The sequence below is a fragment of the Centruroides sculpturatus genome, unplaced genomic scaffold (genome assembly GCF_000671375.1).
Source record: "Centruroides sculpturatus isolate CEXI.00-Female unplaced genomic scaffold, Cexi_2.0 scaffold539, whole genome shotgun sequence".
NCBI lineage: Eukaryota > Metazoa > Arthropoda > Arachnida > Scorpiones > Buthidae > Centruroides > Centruroides sculpturatus.
The window spans coordinates 319,960-335,959 of NW_019384823.1; the positions used below are offsets into that span (position 1 = coordinate 319,960).

Below are 16,000 nucleotides of genomic sequence, written 5' to 3' on the forward strand. Positions count from 1 at the left end.
TGGAAGGATCTCGCTCGATAAAGGAAATCTTGAGGTATTATCAGAAAGTGACTGATTTTATTGAAAAGAAACATCCCAAAAAAGGTTCACACTGGCCGTATTGCTGCTCAGAGTAATGACATTTGCCTAAGTTATTTTAGAAATATTTTAAAAAGTAGGCAAAGCCAAACCTCTTTGGATAGATATTTTACCAAGCAACCTTTATCCAGTGAAAGTGCTGGTGGAAGTGAAGGAAAGAAAGCAAAAACAGTAAATAAAAATTTTTAAAAACTATAAATATATAAAACAACACTAATTTTTAAAAATCTTTTTTAAGTTATTTTTAAGTTATTGTTACATTATGTTATGTAAGTTAAGTTTTAGTATCGTTTCCCTTCTCCCCCCACCAGTTTACACCTCCACGTTGTCTATCCTCAAAGGTAAAGTGCAAATAAAACTAATTTTTTTTTAAATCAATTATTATTTTATTATGGTTATTTATACATTTACAACTACAAAATGCATTTTTCAGTGTTTTCCTTACTAAAGTTATTTTTTTCCAATGTACTATTTAGCTTTAATTTGAGTGTGTTTTTTGTGTTGGAACGAATTATTTGGTTTTACATGTAATTGTATGGGGAAAAATGATTCACCTTACGACATTTTCATGATATGATCTCAGTTTCAGAACGGATTAATTTCCACTGTATATTCCACTATAATTTCCACTGAGGTACCACTTTATATACTATTTATATATGTTATGGTCAATGATTTGAGTACACAAAGAGTAAACAATACCTTTAATACTTTTTTAGCAACACTCCACTTTATTCAAACAAATGCTTTTGACCCCTTCTTTTTAATGTTTATTTTGTTATAGTTTATTTTATTTTGCACTGAATAATGTATATATTATTTATAACATCCAACAGTTAAAATACGAGGCGTGTTTTTAAAGTAAGTACCGTTTTAATATAACGCCGCTGGAGCGCTGCAGTCGGCACTTAGCGCATGCGCGCTGTGTACCTACATCTGTTGGGAAGCCACAAACGCCNGACCGTTCTGCAGTGGTTGTCTCATCAGGCGGCAACATTCTTTGAGGATGGAATACAAAAGCTGGTCCCACGATACGATAAGTGTCTCAATATTAATGGGAATTATGTAGAAAAGTAGTGTAAAATATGGGCTTTCACATAAATAAAAAATTTTGTAAAAAATGTTTGCTTGTTTTTTTTATATTTCAAAACGGTACTTACTTTAAAAACACGCCTCGTACATAATTCTTTTTACCTTTACATCCTTACTGTTTTACATTTCTGTGTATGTATTGTCTACTTGGAGCTTATTTATTAATAGGACTTATTATACTGGTGTAGTTTCTGATTAGCAAAGAGAGGAGATCTTAGTCAAAAGTCAAAACAAAATATCTTTATTTTCACCCGTACACTCTTTTTGTGTGTTTCAGATCTGAAGGCCCCTCTTCATCAGGTTTACAACATTCTACAACAATTGTATAAAGAACTTTTTTAAAACAATGACATTACGCTGATGATATTATTTAAGATAAGATAAAATTACTTACATTTTCTTTATTGTCCAATGTAAGTAATCTTATCTCATCTTAAATATTATCATCAGTGTAATGTCATTGTTTGAAATATTATCATCTGTATTATCATCAGTGTGAATATAAAGATATTTTGTTTTGACTTTTGACTAAGATCTCCTCTCTTTGCTAATCAGAAACTATACCAGTATAATAAGTCCTATTAATAAACATTGTCCGAGTAGACAATACATACACAGAAAGTTAAAATATATAGTTTATTCAAGTCATACTTCAAATATAAAAACACTGTAAGAACATTGCTTCTTTAGAACTCTCAGTTAAAATCTTCAAATTATATGCATTTAAAACCTGAAGCAGACCTCTGAAAAAGATCAAATCATTTGTTTGAATAAAGTGAATGTTTATGGAAAAAGTATTAAAGGCTTTGTTTACTCTAAACTATCTTCAGCTTTCATAGAAGTGATTTTTGATCACAAGAACAGACAATCATTTACAAAATTTGTATATTGTTTTGGGCTATGACAGGGCAGGAACATCAGTCAACATTCTAGCAAACAACATTGGTAATGCATCAAAACAACAATACCAGTACTGTTTGATTAACTCCTTACAACTTGTTAATTATTTTCAGTTGTTTAAGAAGTAGAATTAGTAAAAGTACAACAGTTCTTAAAAAAATTTCATATCATATATGAATTTGATTCAGAAACAACTGAATCAAATTCACTGTTATCTGAGTGAAGAGATTAGATTCTAATGGATATCAAATCAGCTGAAGATTAATGCATTTTTAAATCATAATTTAAACATGTTTATTAAATATTTTCTGTAAATATAAACAATAAGAAATTATCCTTAATGAACAATTATTTATTGTGACATCATCACAATGCCAGGCTACAATTTTCAATCATGTTTTAATTTAAAAACTCACATGATTTCTGGTCCAGGATGGACGTTTGTATGTAGTTAATCGAGGCTTCTGGCCCTAAGTTTCCCATATCTGGTCTTGATTTTCTTCTATCTAATTGCATTCTTGAGATTAGCAAAGGACAGAGACGGAAACAATGGAAATGTATAGGACCGCAATTTTAAAACTGCAGCCCAATTATTTTTTATAAATCATAAACTTTAGAAATAAAATGCAAATATTTTCTAATAAATTTTATATTTTATTTTAAAAATGGCTTTTCAATGTATTATAAAATAATAATAATTCTACTTTGATTCTACTAAGTCTACTTCACAAAATAGCTGAAAATAATTCATCCCTTTTATTAGAACTCCCTTTCTCTATTCTGTATATCTTCCCCTATAACTGGATGAAAAGTGATTTAGTCTGTTTTGACAACTGTCAAGTAAAGTAGGAAGGACTATAAAGGACTGTAACCTTATTTTGTTATTTTTTTAATTAACAGTAAACTTTATTTATTTATTCATTATGTAGGCCTATAGCATCTTATCCAGGAGATAGAAAAATATAATAATTTGATTCTACTAAGATAAAAGCCCTGCACTAAACTTTAGACCTTATAATGAATTGTAAGTGTCCTCTTTCAATAAGACAAGGGCCCTGCTTTTATCCGCCTTGAGGACGACAATGTGTTGTTCCGTTAACCATTTCTTGGATCTAGAGAGCAGTTTCCAGAAACTGTGATCCCGGTTTCGGCTGTTGGATGATCGGATCTTGCAGGCAGTTTTCCAAGGCGGATAAAAGCAGGGCCCTTGTCTTTTAGACCTTATTTAGACTTACATTCATTCACTTTTAAATGTTGGGACCCAAGAGTTCCCCAAAAGTAAATATATTGTCTATGTGCCTGCATTATATAACTAAATAAATATCCTTAATCTTAGGTGTGTGTGATGCTCTATAACAAACTGAACCACAAAAGACAATTCACCACATTGATATTCAACAATGACTAACGATTGACTACCATTCACATCAATGCCTGTTCATTTTGACAATACTTGCTTGAAAAGAACATGATATTTGGTGTAAGATATGAATGTTTAATATGTATGGACAATAACATAAACATTTGGTACAAGACATTATTGTCATGTTGCTTTCATCATTCACATGAGTGAAAGAAACATTCACAGCATTGACTGTAACATATATAATATAAAATTACTTATGTGCATAAATAGATTATATCAGTTTCAAAGTTGAGATAGAGATTTTGATATTGTTTAAAAATATATGGGGTGGTTGTAAATGGACACTACTTAGAGAATTCTAGAACAAAATTTACTAAAAACATGTCAATGCAATTTCATATTTAAGCTATTAACCTATTCGATGTTGAAATTTTTATTTGTTGCCTGTAATGCCATGTTAAATTTTCGTCGATGTTAAGCCTAAAATTTTTTTATTTTAAATAATAATCGTGTTTACTGTATCATAAAAAATTATTTTTTATGTTTCACAAACAAAATATATATATATATATATATTAAATAATTTTTCCTTTTAGACATACAGAAAGGCTCAACATAAATACCAACAATACAACATCAAAGAATTGAAAATCAAGAAGTAAACTAGAGGGAAGGAAATCAATACTTGTGAGGAAAATAGCACATTACACCACAAGTTTGAAAGTAAATTTTAAAATGTTTTTTATGAGAATAAGATTAATTATTTACAAAAATTTCCACTTATATAAATCCAGCAAGGAANTATAAAATTTTAAGATAAGAATTACTTTGATCATAAAAAAATAGAAAAATGATAAAATGAATAAATAATTATAGTGTTAGATCTGGCAATAACTATAGATGATTTTGCGCATGCTCACAATGGACTGCTCCGTAAACCGTAAGAAAAGTTTGTTCCCTTACGGATACGGATAAGCCCTTACGGTAGTTTATAACTATTGCTATAGATATCCAGTGTAACAAACATTTACGAATACAGATACGGTTACGTTATGGAGTTTATAACTCGATCCTTAAGAATATGGGAAAACCATTTACAACAAAAAAATTTTTTGTTTCAAGTTTTCCAACAGAAAAAATCCAGCAATGAGTTGCTTAACTTTTCCAGTAACATTTGGTGGCACCATCTGTTATCATATTTTATTTTAAAAACTTTTTATATTTTTAATTATTATAAAATGACAAAAAACTTAATTTTGAAGGTAGGGATGGGGTTTTAAAAAATTGTAAATGCTAATAGTGAGTAAAATAGTCATTAAATCAAACCCTACTTGAGATATGATACAACCCCCTTTATCTCCCAACACCTTCAAATTTTAATCACCAAAATTTAATAGCATCAATCCCCCTATTACAAACTTGCCTGCAAAATTTCAGAAAATTTTGACACAGGAGTTATTACACTTCAAAGAGAGTGAACAAAATTGTGCTCCACAAACATACACTAACATCCATACATACAGAAAAAAACAAAATTTTTTGCATTTCTTGACATTTCATATACAGTAGACCCCCTATAACATGGGTTCATATAATGCGGATTTGTATATCGTGGCGAAAAAATTGCGACTGTATTTGTATAAAGACACTAAAAGAGACTCATAAAATGCAGTAAAACGTCATTGCCGACTCTGTCGCGACAGGATTGGTCGAATCTGGACCAATAGTGGACGAGCAGCTGAACTACTTACATGCTACTGAGAGTTTAGGCGGGTAAGTTGAGTTTACTATCGTCTGTACAGTATATAGCCCTAAATTAGGTACTGTAAGTCTAATACATTACTGTAATTTTATACATTTCTTATTCAATGGTCATAAAAATTATTTCTATTAATGATGTCTCCAAAGTTCAACAAATTTTTTGCAGAAAAATAACTTATCAGAAAACATGGCCGCCATTTGGTGCGCTGCTCCGCGACAAAAACAAGCTTAAGCAATGGTGTGGTCAAACTGTGCACACTCGGTAAGTAATCCTACATTTTTTTGTTTATAGCATAGTTTATACAGATTCCCAAAAAATTATACGTGTTTTGGAAATGTTCAAGTCAAATTAGTCTAGAATCGATTAATTTTATGGAAGAAAACCTTTCAAACAGCAGTAGTCCGTAAACTGCACACGTGCCGGGCTGTGATTGGCTCATGTATTTAAGGATTCCTACAATGCGAAATTCTTATAAAGTGGAATATATCTACCGCGTTATAGGGGGGTCGACTGTATTTCTATACAGCCCTTCTTCCTGATCCATTTTTAGCCTAGATGGTTTTTCAAGATCACGAGTCCAAAAATATAAAAATCTTGGGGGAGTCATTTTTTGACCAATTGCCATTCTTTCCCTTTATCATAAATAACAGCCAGGAAGTAAAAATGGCACTGTTCAATGACTGTTGATTGTGTGCAAGTTGCTATCAAAATGATAGCAATGTATTAATAACACTAAGAGAATATCAATTTATAAGAAAATTAAAAAAAAAAAAAACTGGAAATGATTTAAAGATGATTTCAAACTTTGAAGTGATGCATGACTTTGACCTATTGACAGGAAAAGAACAGCATACAACTTCTACAGAAATAGTTAAAAACATTGTAAATGCTTTGATGACTAATGCAACTAATGAACATTTTAGTAAGGAAATGGCAAATCAGTTGTTACTGCCACGGTTGATCATTTGCAAAGTGTTGTTTACCATTCTTTACTGATACCCCTACACAATACATTTTGTGCAACAATTGTAAGTAATCAGGCTATTATTATGCTATAATTAATAATTAGAAGCTAATTAATATCAATATATCGGGCTTTGGAATGTTGATGTATAATTAAAGCCTCAACACCCTGCCAGGAAAAATTTATTTTGCAAACTTTTGTCATATAAAAACTGATATCAATGAAACCTGTCTTTATAATGTCTTGTAGACTGTGAGACTTACTTTATTCTAGCACGGCAGTCAACACAGAATTGCAGATTATGGGGGTCCATGAATCCATGGCTGAAAAACCATTGCATTTTGACTATGTAATTGCTTGGTGTAAAAGGAATTCTAATTTTATTCTAGAACAGATTTATTTAACCATTACATCAAGAGGGTGAGTGAGATGAAGCATTACAGGTGCCTGGTGCTATCAGTTTTTTGCAGTTATCGTGTTCCTGCCTTGCAAGAAAGACAATGTTTACACACTACACTCTTCATGCACCACAGAATCCTTTGCATACTGCTGGTCCAGTTAAAGAACTACTTCATGACTTCTTCTGTGAGAATCATATTACCACTAGATATCTCCCATATGCTTGACCTCCATTTTCTTCAAATTTACTCCCTATAATTTCTGACTTTGAGGTCACCTTGAAGATAGTCTATCAAGAGGGTAGGGTATAAAATCCCTGGCCAAACTTAATGCAAACATAACAAGGAATGTTTTTGCCATTCCGTACAAACTGCTAAGTACAACCACAAACCACACTGTTATATTTTTAATATGTTATTTGCTTAAAGGGTTTATATATTGAACAAATTCTGTGAAGAAATTTGAGTAATATAAATATCCTTATAGATACAGGGAAAGAGATGTTGTCAGTTAGTGAGTACCAAACATCATCTCTTCCCCTGATGGAGAACTTTGAATTAAAAATTTCTTACATTATACTTTCTACAAATACATAGTAAATAATTCTCATTGAAGGGTTCTTGGAAATTTCTTGTTCTAAATGGCTTCCCTGCATTTCCAATAGCTTAAATATGAAATTTCATTCAAGAATCCTCTTGGCATTAGTTTAATTATAACTATCCTGTATATTTTTTAAAGTTTTTCTAGAATTTTTTAAATAAATATATTCCAAAATTAAAACCAAAGATAACTCAAAAAATGTTAAATAATTAAAAGAATTTAATTTCTAAGGTTGTTTTATTAATTTTACTATATAAGAAGTCAAATGTTTTGTGATTAAAAATATCAAAATAATTCTGTAACGGAGTTTTAAATCTTACAAAGATCTGTAATTTAATGGATAACAAGTTGAATGTGCAAAGGAATTTTATGGTTTTAATTTTCAGTGATCTGTAATCTAAAGTTGGATGAGGAGGAGCACAAAATGCCCAAAACGTGTACAAATATGATAAACACGTATCAACTAAATAAAATTTAATGATGAGATTTGCCAAGTGTCTGAATAAATACAATAAATGATTTATGTTCAAATTACTAATCAAAATAATTACCAGTGCATGCTGAAGGCATATATTATCATTAGCTTCTTGAGCCATCATAATTGCTTCTTTAAGAGCAGAAAGTGCTTCATTTCTGAAAAATTTAATTAATTTTAATTAAATATTTTATCACACTTGTAATATAAAAGCATCAATATACAAATAGTTTTTATAAGAAAGATTTACAATACCAAAATTATCCCTTTTAATTTATGTTAGAAATTACACAAATCACAGAATTTTGACTCTCAACTAAGTACCATCAAACAAGACTGCTTTATTTGAAACACTTAAACACCTAGTTTTTACAGTACACTACGTGAATCACTTTTTTAAATGTTCCACTATTATCAGTGAAGTGGCTATTAGATAAGAAATAAATTAGATGGTTAGTTTTAAAAAATTACATTTGCACTATAACATTGGATTTTGAATTGTGATTGTCTGTTAGGAAAATGAGATTTTTTAAATGTATTTGTTTTGTTTGGATATTTGACTTTGAAACTGATGATCTATGGAGAATTAAAGAAATTTAATATGGAAATTTGTAATTTTAAGGACTACAAACCCTGAAGATGAATCACAGCTCTAAAAGCACTTTGTTCCTATTATTATTTTCAAAATCTATAATTACTTTTTTCATAACACAAAATTATCTACATGTAATATACAAACTGCTGAATTTAACAGTTTATTGTTTCGTAGTTAATATTGACAAAAATTCCAAATGTCGTAATATTCAAAATATGTGATTATAACACTTACATGTTGTGGTGCAGGAGTGGAGTCTTGGAGAATGAACTCATCCGACTTTAGAAAATGAACTCATCCACTAGTACTTTTAGTAGTATATAACTACCAGTAGTTTCACTAGTTATAATCATATAATAAACATTGGCATGAAGTGACAATGTATTATATGATATTCAAAGTATTTATTGATTAATGTAAATTTTACATGTTTAAATATTACAACATTCAAAATTAGAGAGATGGTTTTCGTCACTCTATTTTTACATTACCAAAAATTAAAATGTTTTGAATTTTTTAATTTAACAATCCAACTTCATAAAATACAAATTATAATTTTTTAAAAAATTGCCAGGATGAACATAATTATTAATTTTTAACTGTGCTATCGCTGAAGGTCTTTTTAACTTTTTTGAGTTTGTGGCAGATAAGTAGCCTACAATAAAAGATCAATGCCACCATGGAACTGTTATTGCCTCAATAGTGTGTGAAAGGACCGAATGATATAAACTCATCTTGCATGTATAGTCTATCAAGAAACATATTTTTTGCAAACAAATTATTATGTAATAAACAATTATTTCAAATTTTTACTTATGTGAGATCCTGGAGATGAGGACTAAATTTGTTTAATACTGTCAAAAAATTAAAATATTATTTGGTCGTTAAAAACGACAAATTTTTATACATTCAAAGGAAAACGTTAGAGAAAAGGGAAATCAAACTTCCTTTCTTGACTGACGATTTCCCGTGGAGAGATGTTATTGCAAAAGTTTTGACGAACATCTGGCAGATCAATTCATCTGTGCATTCCATCATATGATAAAATATAGAACAAATGATTGGAGAAAACTGAAAATAAAAAGGGCAGAAATTGTGTCTCTGCATGGACTGCCTTAAAAGGGAAAAAAGACTCCTGCATAAAAGAGTATGAAGCAAAGTTCCATCCATCAACCCTCTCCAGCCCATCTCCAAACCAAAATGAATCTCATCACACTGACTAGACTGAAGACATCGGTCAACTAGAGGTATTATCCCATCACTTGTAAACTATCTCTTGATATTTAGAGGTGTACATAGTTAGATATCAATATAGCAATAGATTATTCTTTTATGTATTTCTTTATTATATTCATTAAACTTCTGTTTGTTATTTGTTAACCTGTCTGTTCACTGATTCTTATACGGAAATCGGACACCGACCAACTTGCCCACGGCTCTCCCCACTCAAACACAATTAAGCCCTCCTATTTGCATATCACCATCCACTGACCTAGTGAGCAGATCTCAATGACTCGATGACTATTGAGGATTAGAGTACTTCTAACCTCACACATATACATATATAAAAATTTTATAAATAACAATTCTTTGTTATTAAAGACTAAATTAATGGGACTTACTTGTGTCCAAATTTGGCATGTAAAATAGCAAGATTCAATGCAGCGTAACGAAAATTTCGATCTGTTTCCTCATTATTAGAACTCAATTTAGTGTCCTGATGAATATGAACACTCCTATCAAAATGATGATATAAATTCTCAATGGCACCACAGTATTCCATAACTCGAAGGCTATTTAAAAAACTTAAATAATGCTGTAATAATAAATAAAAATTTAATATAATTATATTATAATAAAACATTAAATTACAAATGAAGAAATTATATTTCAAATTCTTTCTAAATTACTTTCATTAATCACATTACAATTAAATTTACATTGCATATGCTTCACCACCATTTTTATTATAATAAATTTTGTCAACCTTTTACACTAAATGTTAGTAATAAAAATAAAAATACTGTATGTTTACTGCAATATCAACGTGCAGTGAGTTTTATTTACTCAGCCACTGGTGGGCCACTGCTGCGAAATATAGTACCAAGCAGCCCCGTAACACTTCTTAAACATATTACTAAAGTATTAAAAGCTCAATAACTCTACATTGATATAAAGTAGTGATGTCAGTATTAGAAAAAGGTTAAAAAGCACTGAGTTAGAGGTTTGCCTTGGATAATTGAGGTTCTACTGTATTTCTTCACATTAGTAATTAACAGACCGTTACTTCAAAAATTTTTTCTTAGAATATTTTTATAAACAAAAATATAAAAGCTGGTCACAATTTTAAAAATTATCTGCAACTGTCAATAAAAGAAGTAAGCTATGCACTAACTTACAGAATATTAGTGGTATAACAATTAACATACAGACATACAGTTCAATCACAATTTATACAAGCTGATTTTATGATAATACAATCTAACAGTGCAAAAAAGTAAATAAATAAATGAGTCTTATTACACATGTAAAACTGTGAAGCATGTAGAATAGGCTGTAGACTGATATGTGTTAAAAACTGACTGGCAGAGACGAATATCATGCAAAGGGTCAACAATTCTGGCGATGATGTGTAACTACTCAATCAGAGCTTGAATCTTACCCATTGCTTGAAAAAATAACTACAAAGAAAGTTGAATTTACAAAAAAAAATCAGCCAAACCCTGTTCTTTCCTGAAGAAAATGAAGAAAAGAAATTAGAAATATGTCAACGATGAGTGAAATTTGTTTTATTTGAATGCCAGTGTAGTTAGTAGCTGTCATCTTGTTTGTGGATGTCGCATTCACAAACAAGATGACGACTGGAAGTGCAGCCATAGGGACTACCTAAGTAAACATTTTCCTAAAAATCTCTTGATTAATTTTATGTTGTTTCAAGAGTTTGTTTTGATTCAACAAGAATAGATTTTAAAATCATAAAAATCTAGTTTTGAAAAAAAGATAGAAGAGTTTTTATGAAAAATGTATGTAAGTAATTAATTAATTATGCTTATAAAAATCACATTCAATTAGGAATGAAATGTGTGAAATTGCAATTATGATGCTATAATTATATGATAATTATGTTTCACAAATAATTTATTACTAATTGTGGATGTTAAACTGTTGATTTAGTTGATTCCCAAATAAATGAAAGAATTTTATAGTTAAATTATTCAAAAAAACTAAATAAACAGATTTGTTTACTAAAATAAATTTTTATGGTCATTTGAAAGAAATTTGTGAGTCTTTCAAATTATTCTCTAAAATATGATGGAACAGATTATTTAGAGTGTATGTAAATAAAAACAATATTAAATTTCTTAAAACGTTGAGAGAGAAGATGAAAGTCGATGTCACCACCAATCCAAACACAAACATATCTACAATGTGACGTTGCCACAAACATACAAATAAAATTATGTTTTTATTTATTAGATTCCATAGCTTTATTTTTGATATTTTACTTTCCTATTCTATTAACTTAATAATTAAATATTTTTCCTGAATCAAAAACTAAACCCTAATTAAATCAGTAAATTAAATTAATTAAATGATTCCTAAATCCAACTGTAAGATACTGATTCTAATTCCTATTTAGATATCTGATATCTAACAAAAATTTAAAACTTCTTCAGTTGAAATTTGGCAAACAATTTTAAATAAAATATAAATTATTGATATATTACATTAAATCAGATTACTTACAGCTTCAGCTAATTCTGGATTTCCTTTTAACAATTCTCTAATTTTTTGTTGTAGATGAGGTGGTGATAAGGCTTCCTTCTCATTAATTTGTAATAGTGCAGCCTGAAATTTTTAGTTTATTACAAATTTTCTTCAAATAAATTTTAATGATTTATTATTATTAACTATTTACTTGTTGAGCAACAAAAAATTCAGCTTGTTTTTGTGAAGCAAGAACTTGATTATCTTCAAATTCTCTAAAAAAATAAATAAAGATATCAGATTTAAATTTATAGAACAAATGTCTCTTGTTATTATTCCACATACTTATCATCATCATCTATAATTTTATGATCACTTATAGTAGAAATATCTTCATTATATATACTGTCATCATTTTTAAATCCATTTTTATAATATAAGCAAAACTTATGATACAGTTTTGTAGCTTGACTGAAAGATAATTTATCAAATGCCAATAGCATTCTTCGAAGAAAAAGACCTTAAAATATGTATTATATTTCATTATTACTCTTTTAAAATGATTTTAGTATATAATAGAAACTGTAACAGACCAAGAACGCTGCTCTTGTGCACCACAGGTGTTTGATTATGTGGATCAACCAATAACGATTCCAATGACTGAATATAATCCATTATTCCTGCTACGCCTTGTAATTTTAATTCATTCAATCTATATCAAATGGAGCTATTAAATCTTTATCATTTAAATACCAATACAAAATAGTAATTATATTCAGTTTATTAAAACTTACCTGTCTAAAACCATTGTATACGTTTGTGGATGTAATATAGGTTTGATAATACTTATTAGTTGCTTTAAATCCATATCCGGGTTCTAGTTAATATTTTAAAAATATATATTAATTGCATTATTTTATATTTATAATATTCTCAAAATTATTATTAATGTTATATAAAATAGCTTAAAAGTTTTCAGGTAAAAAGGAATATTCAAACTTAAATTATTAAGATAATTTCTTGCTGGTAGCATCAACATTAACTAATACTTTTCTTAAAAATAAATATAAACTTAACTATTCTTAAGTTTTCAAGCATAAGTATTGAGGAGTTCTGAGACAAATTTGAATAAAATACAAATGAATTATTGCTAAAGTAACAAAGTATTTTACAGTTAATTGAGAAATTAAAATTACATTAAAACTTTAAGTAACTGTGTTAGTTAAACTTTATATGCCAATCTTTATCAGATACTGTACATAATAAACAACTGGCCATTATATATTAGATCATTTAAATGAAAATGAGTCAAAAGTTGTATTAGTAAGTTAATTTTATTGCATCTTAAAAATAATCAATAATCACCACAACTGTTAAGGCATTTATTCCACTGTGACACCAGACAATTGATTCCTTGTGAAGAGAATTTGTGGGATTGCTGTCCGTACCATTAACAAATGGAATACTGCATCTCTTCATCTGAATAAAATCTAATACCTGGTAAATGGTTCTTGAGCTCCCTAAAAATGCAAAAGTCACAGGAGGACAAGTTTGGGCTGTATGTCGCTAAATTTGGCAAGACAATACTTGATGATATTCACAGTATGGAGCATGCATTATCATGGAGAAGAATCATGCTGGTGGTAAGCAACCCAGGTTGTTTAGACTTTGAAGCTCTCAGAGATTTCAGAATTTCCAAATTTGGGAAGTTTGCACTGTGTTTCCAGATGTGCTACGCACCCTTGTGTTATGATAAAAGTATCAGTAGTGCTAATAGCCCTGTTGATACTTTCACAACAAATAGAGAAGACGGATGTTTTCTCATGATGTAAATAACAAATGGACAATGTTTGCAGAAGTAGAATAAAAATAAAGTTTATTAAATTAACCAATGAAACAAAATATAACCATGATAATAACTTAACAAAATGAATAGCATACAGAAACTTAATGTCTTCCAAAAATATTCCAAAAACTCAGAACTCTGGTTCATATTGAAGAATCAAACTCAAAATAAATCATCATCATTCAACTTAGCATATCTTTTCCTAATTGTCTAAAACACTGCTTTATAAAATCCTCTCAGTGGCAATGTCAATATCAGAAAAATATTTGAAAGTTGAAAAGTTGTTTCATAATATATTAATTTTATATAAATATTCCTATACATGTTTAGAACTAAAAATTATTGAAGTATTCTTCCATTCCATATTCTTCTAGTTATGCATTTTGATACACAGTAGGTGCCACTAGTAATCATTTTGGAATGAGACTACATGAATAACAATAACATTATGCAGTGAAAGTAATTAGACCACAGTTAATAGAAATTCTAGTGTTATTGAATCAGATAATTTAAAACATGCTAAAACAACTAAAAATGTTAAAAAATAAATTTAATAATTAAGTTAAAAATTTATTAATTATACTAATAATTACCATATTTTACTGCATATAACACAACTTGATTTCAACACAAAATATTTAGGAAAAAAGTATCTATTGTATATAGGTCATATCACAACTTTTACACTCAGACTAAAATTTTTTTACTATAGTCTGGTTGAAAAAAAAAGTAAAATTAAAACAAACTACTTGTACTTGGCACTATGTTCAAAATTATTAAAACAATTTGTACTTGGTTCTATGTTCAAAATTATTAGAAAGCTTAACTAATAAAATCATTAGGAATAATAAATAACACTTTAAAACCACACCTTGTACTAAAACATTTCAGACTAAAATAATATAAAACTCTGGCTCTTCCAACTCTCCTGTATGGAAGTGAAATCTGGGTCCTAAAGAAAAAAGATATCAAAAGATTACAGGCAGCCGAAATGAAGTTTATGTGCCGAACTCTGGATATATGCTCCTGGATCATCGTCGAAATGAGGATATTTTGGAAGAACTCCACATGTGGCCATTAATTGAAAAACGTTCCACATAAAAAGAAAAATTATTTCAACATGTATCTCGAATGTTGCCAGGTAGGATACCTCATGCAGTTTTACAGTATCAACCACAAGGACAACGATGATCTGGACATCCACAAAAATGACTCCTAGACCCTGTCTAGTTGAGACTGAAATGGGTCAACATGGCCTAAATTTGTGAATGGTGTATGATGATGAATTAATAAAATCTTATATCATTTGGATAAAAATTGTAGCAAAGTCTTTTTACTGTAATGAAATTCTGTGATGCAAATAAATGAATTATAATATCAGTTATTATTTATGTATATAATACATCTATCCCTTGTTTTACACAGCACTTTTTTTGCATGTTTTCGCTTTTACATGGTTTTAAAAAAATTTTAAAAATTGGAATCAAGGAATTGTTAAAAAACCTGATGAAGAACTTGGAAGGAGTTTGAAAATGTTCGTTTTTGTTTGTTTTCATTATCTACACACCTTAATTGGCTTAGAGTACATGATTATGTAATTAGAGTTCAAAAATGTAAGTTGTATTGTTTGTCCTTAAAACTACACTTCAACCAGATTATGTTACATGATATACAGATCAAAAAATTATTGAAATTTCATTTCATGCATATTATTAATCAAATGTTACAACCAGTTCTTATTGGGTGGGCTATTAAGAGGCTAATTAATTAATCCAATATTTAAGCAATTTGGACTGAAGATAGAGAGTTAAGTTGCCATCCTATACTAAATTTAATAATTAAAATACAAAAAACTTTAATTTAGAATATTCTGGAAGAAAAGATTGGCCCAGAGTGAGACTTGAACTTGTAACTCCCACTTACTGCACAAATGCATTAACATTTAACTCCCCAGATCTCAGACTATTCTTCAATTCCAGACCAATTAATTAATTTTAATTTAGATATAACCGTACTTCTCATACTTTCTCCCAGAATATTTTAAGTTAAATTTGTTTCTTTCTAATTATTAAATTTAACACAAGATGATGACTTAATCACATATATCTAGTCAAAATTGCTTAATATTAGATCAATTAAACTCATAGTAGCCGAATAAAAATCTGACTATAAGATTTCATTTGATAAGTAATATTTATCAAGTTGTTTGTAAACT

At 29.1% G+C, this 16,000-nt stretch overlaps 1 protein-coding gene across 6 annotated transcripts in view; it reads right to left on the reverse strand.

The window, feature by feature from the left end:
* Window positions 1–16,000, reverse strand: part of LOC111629965 (anaphase-promoting complex subunit 5-like) — a 45,234-nt gene that overhangs the window by 23,211 nt on the left and 6,023 nt on the right. For all 6 annotated transcript variants that reach the window (XM_023373932.1, XM_023373929.1, XM_023373931.1 and 3 more), the window contains exons 3-9: window positions 12,734–12,816; window positions 12,533–12,651; window positions 12,285–12,459; window positions 12,151–12,214; window positions 11,979–12,080; window positions 9,854–10,047; window positions 7,713–7,794 (exon numbers count right to left, since the gene is read on the reverse strand). In XM_023373932.1, coding sequence (XP_023229700.1) covers window positions 7,713–7,794; window positions 9,854–10,047; window positions 11,979–12,080; window positions 12,151–12,214; window positions 12,285–12,459; window positions 12,533–12,651; window positions 12,734–12,816 — 819 coding nt within the window. The remainder of the gene's footprint in view (window positions 1–7,712; window positions 7,795–9,853; window positions 10,048–11,978; window positions 12,081–12,150; window positions 12,215–12,284; window positions 12,460–12,532; window positions 12,652–12,733; window positions 12,817–16,000) is intronic.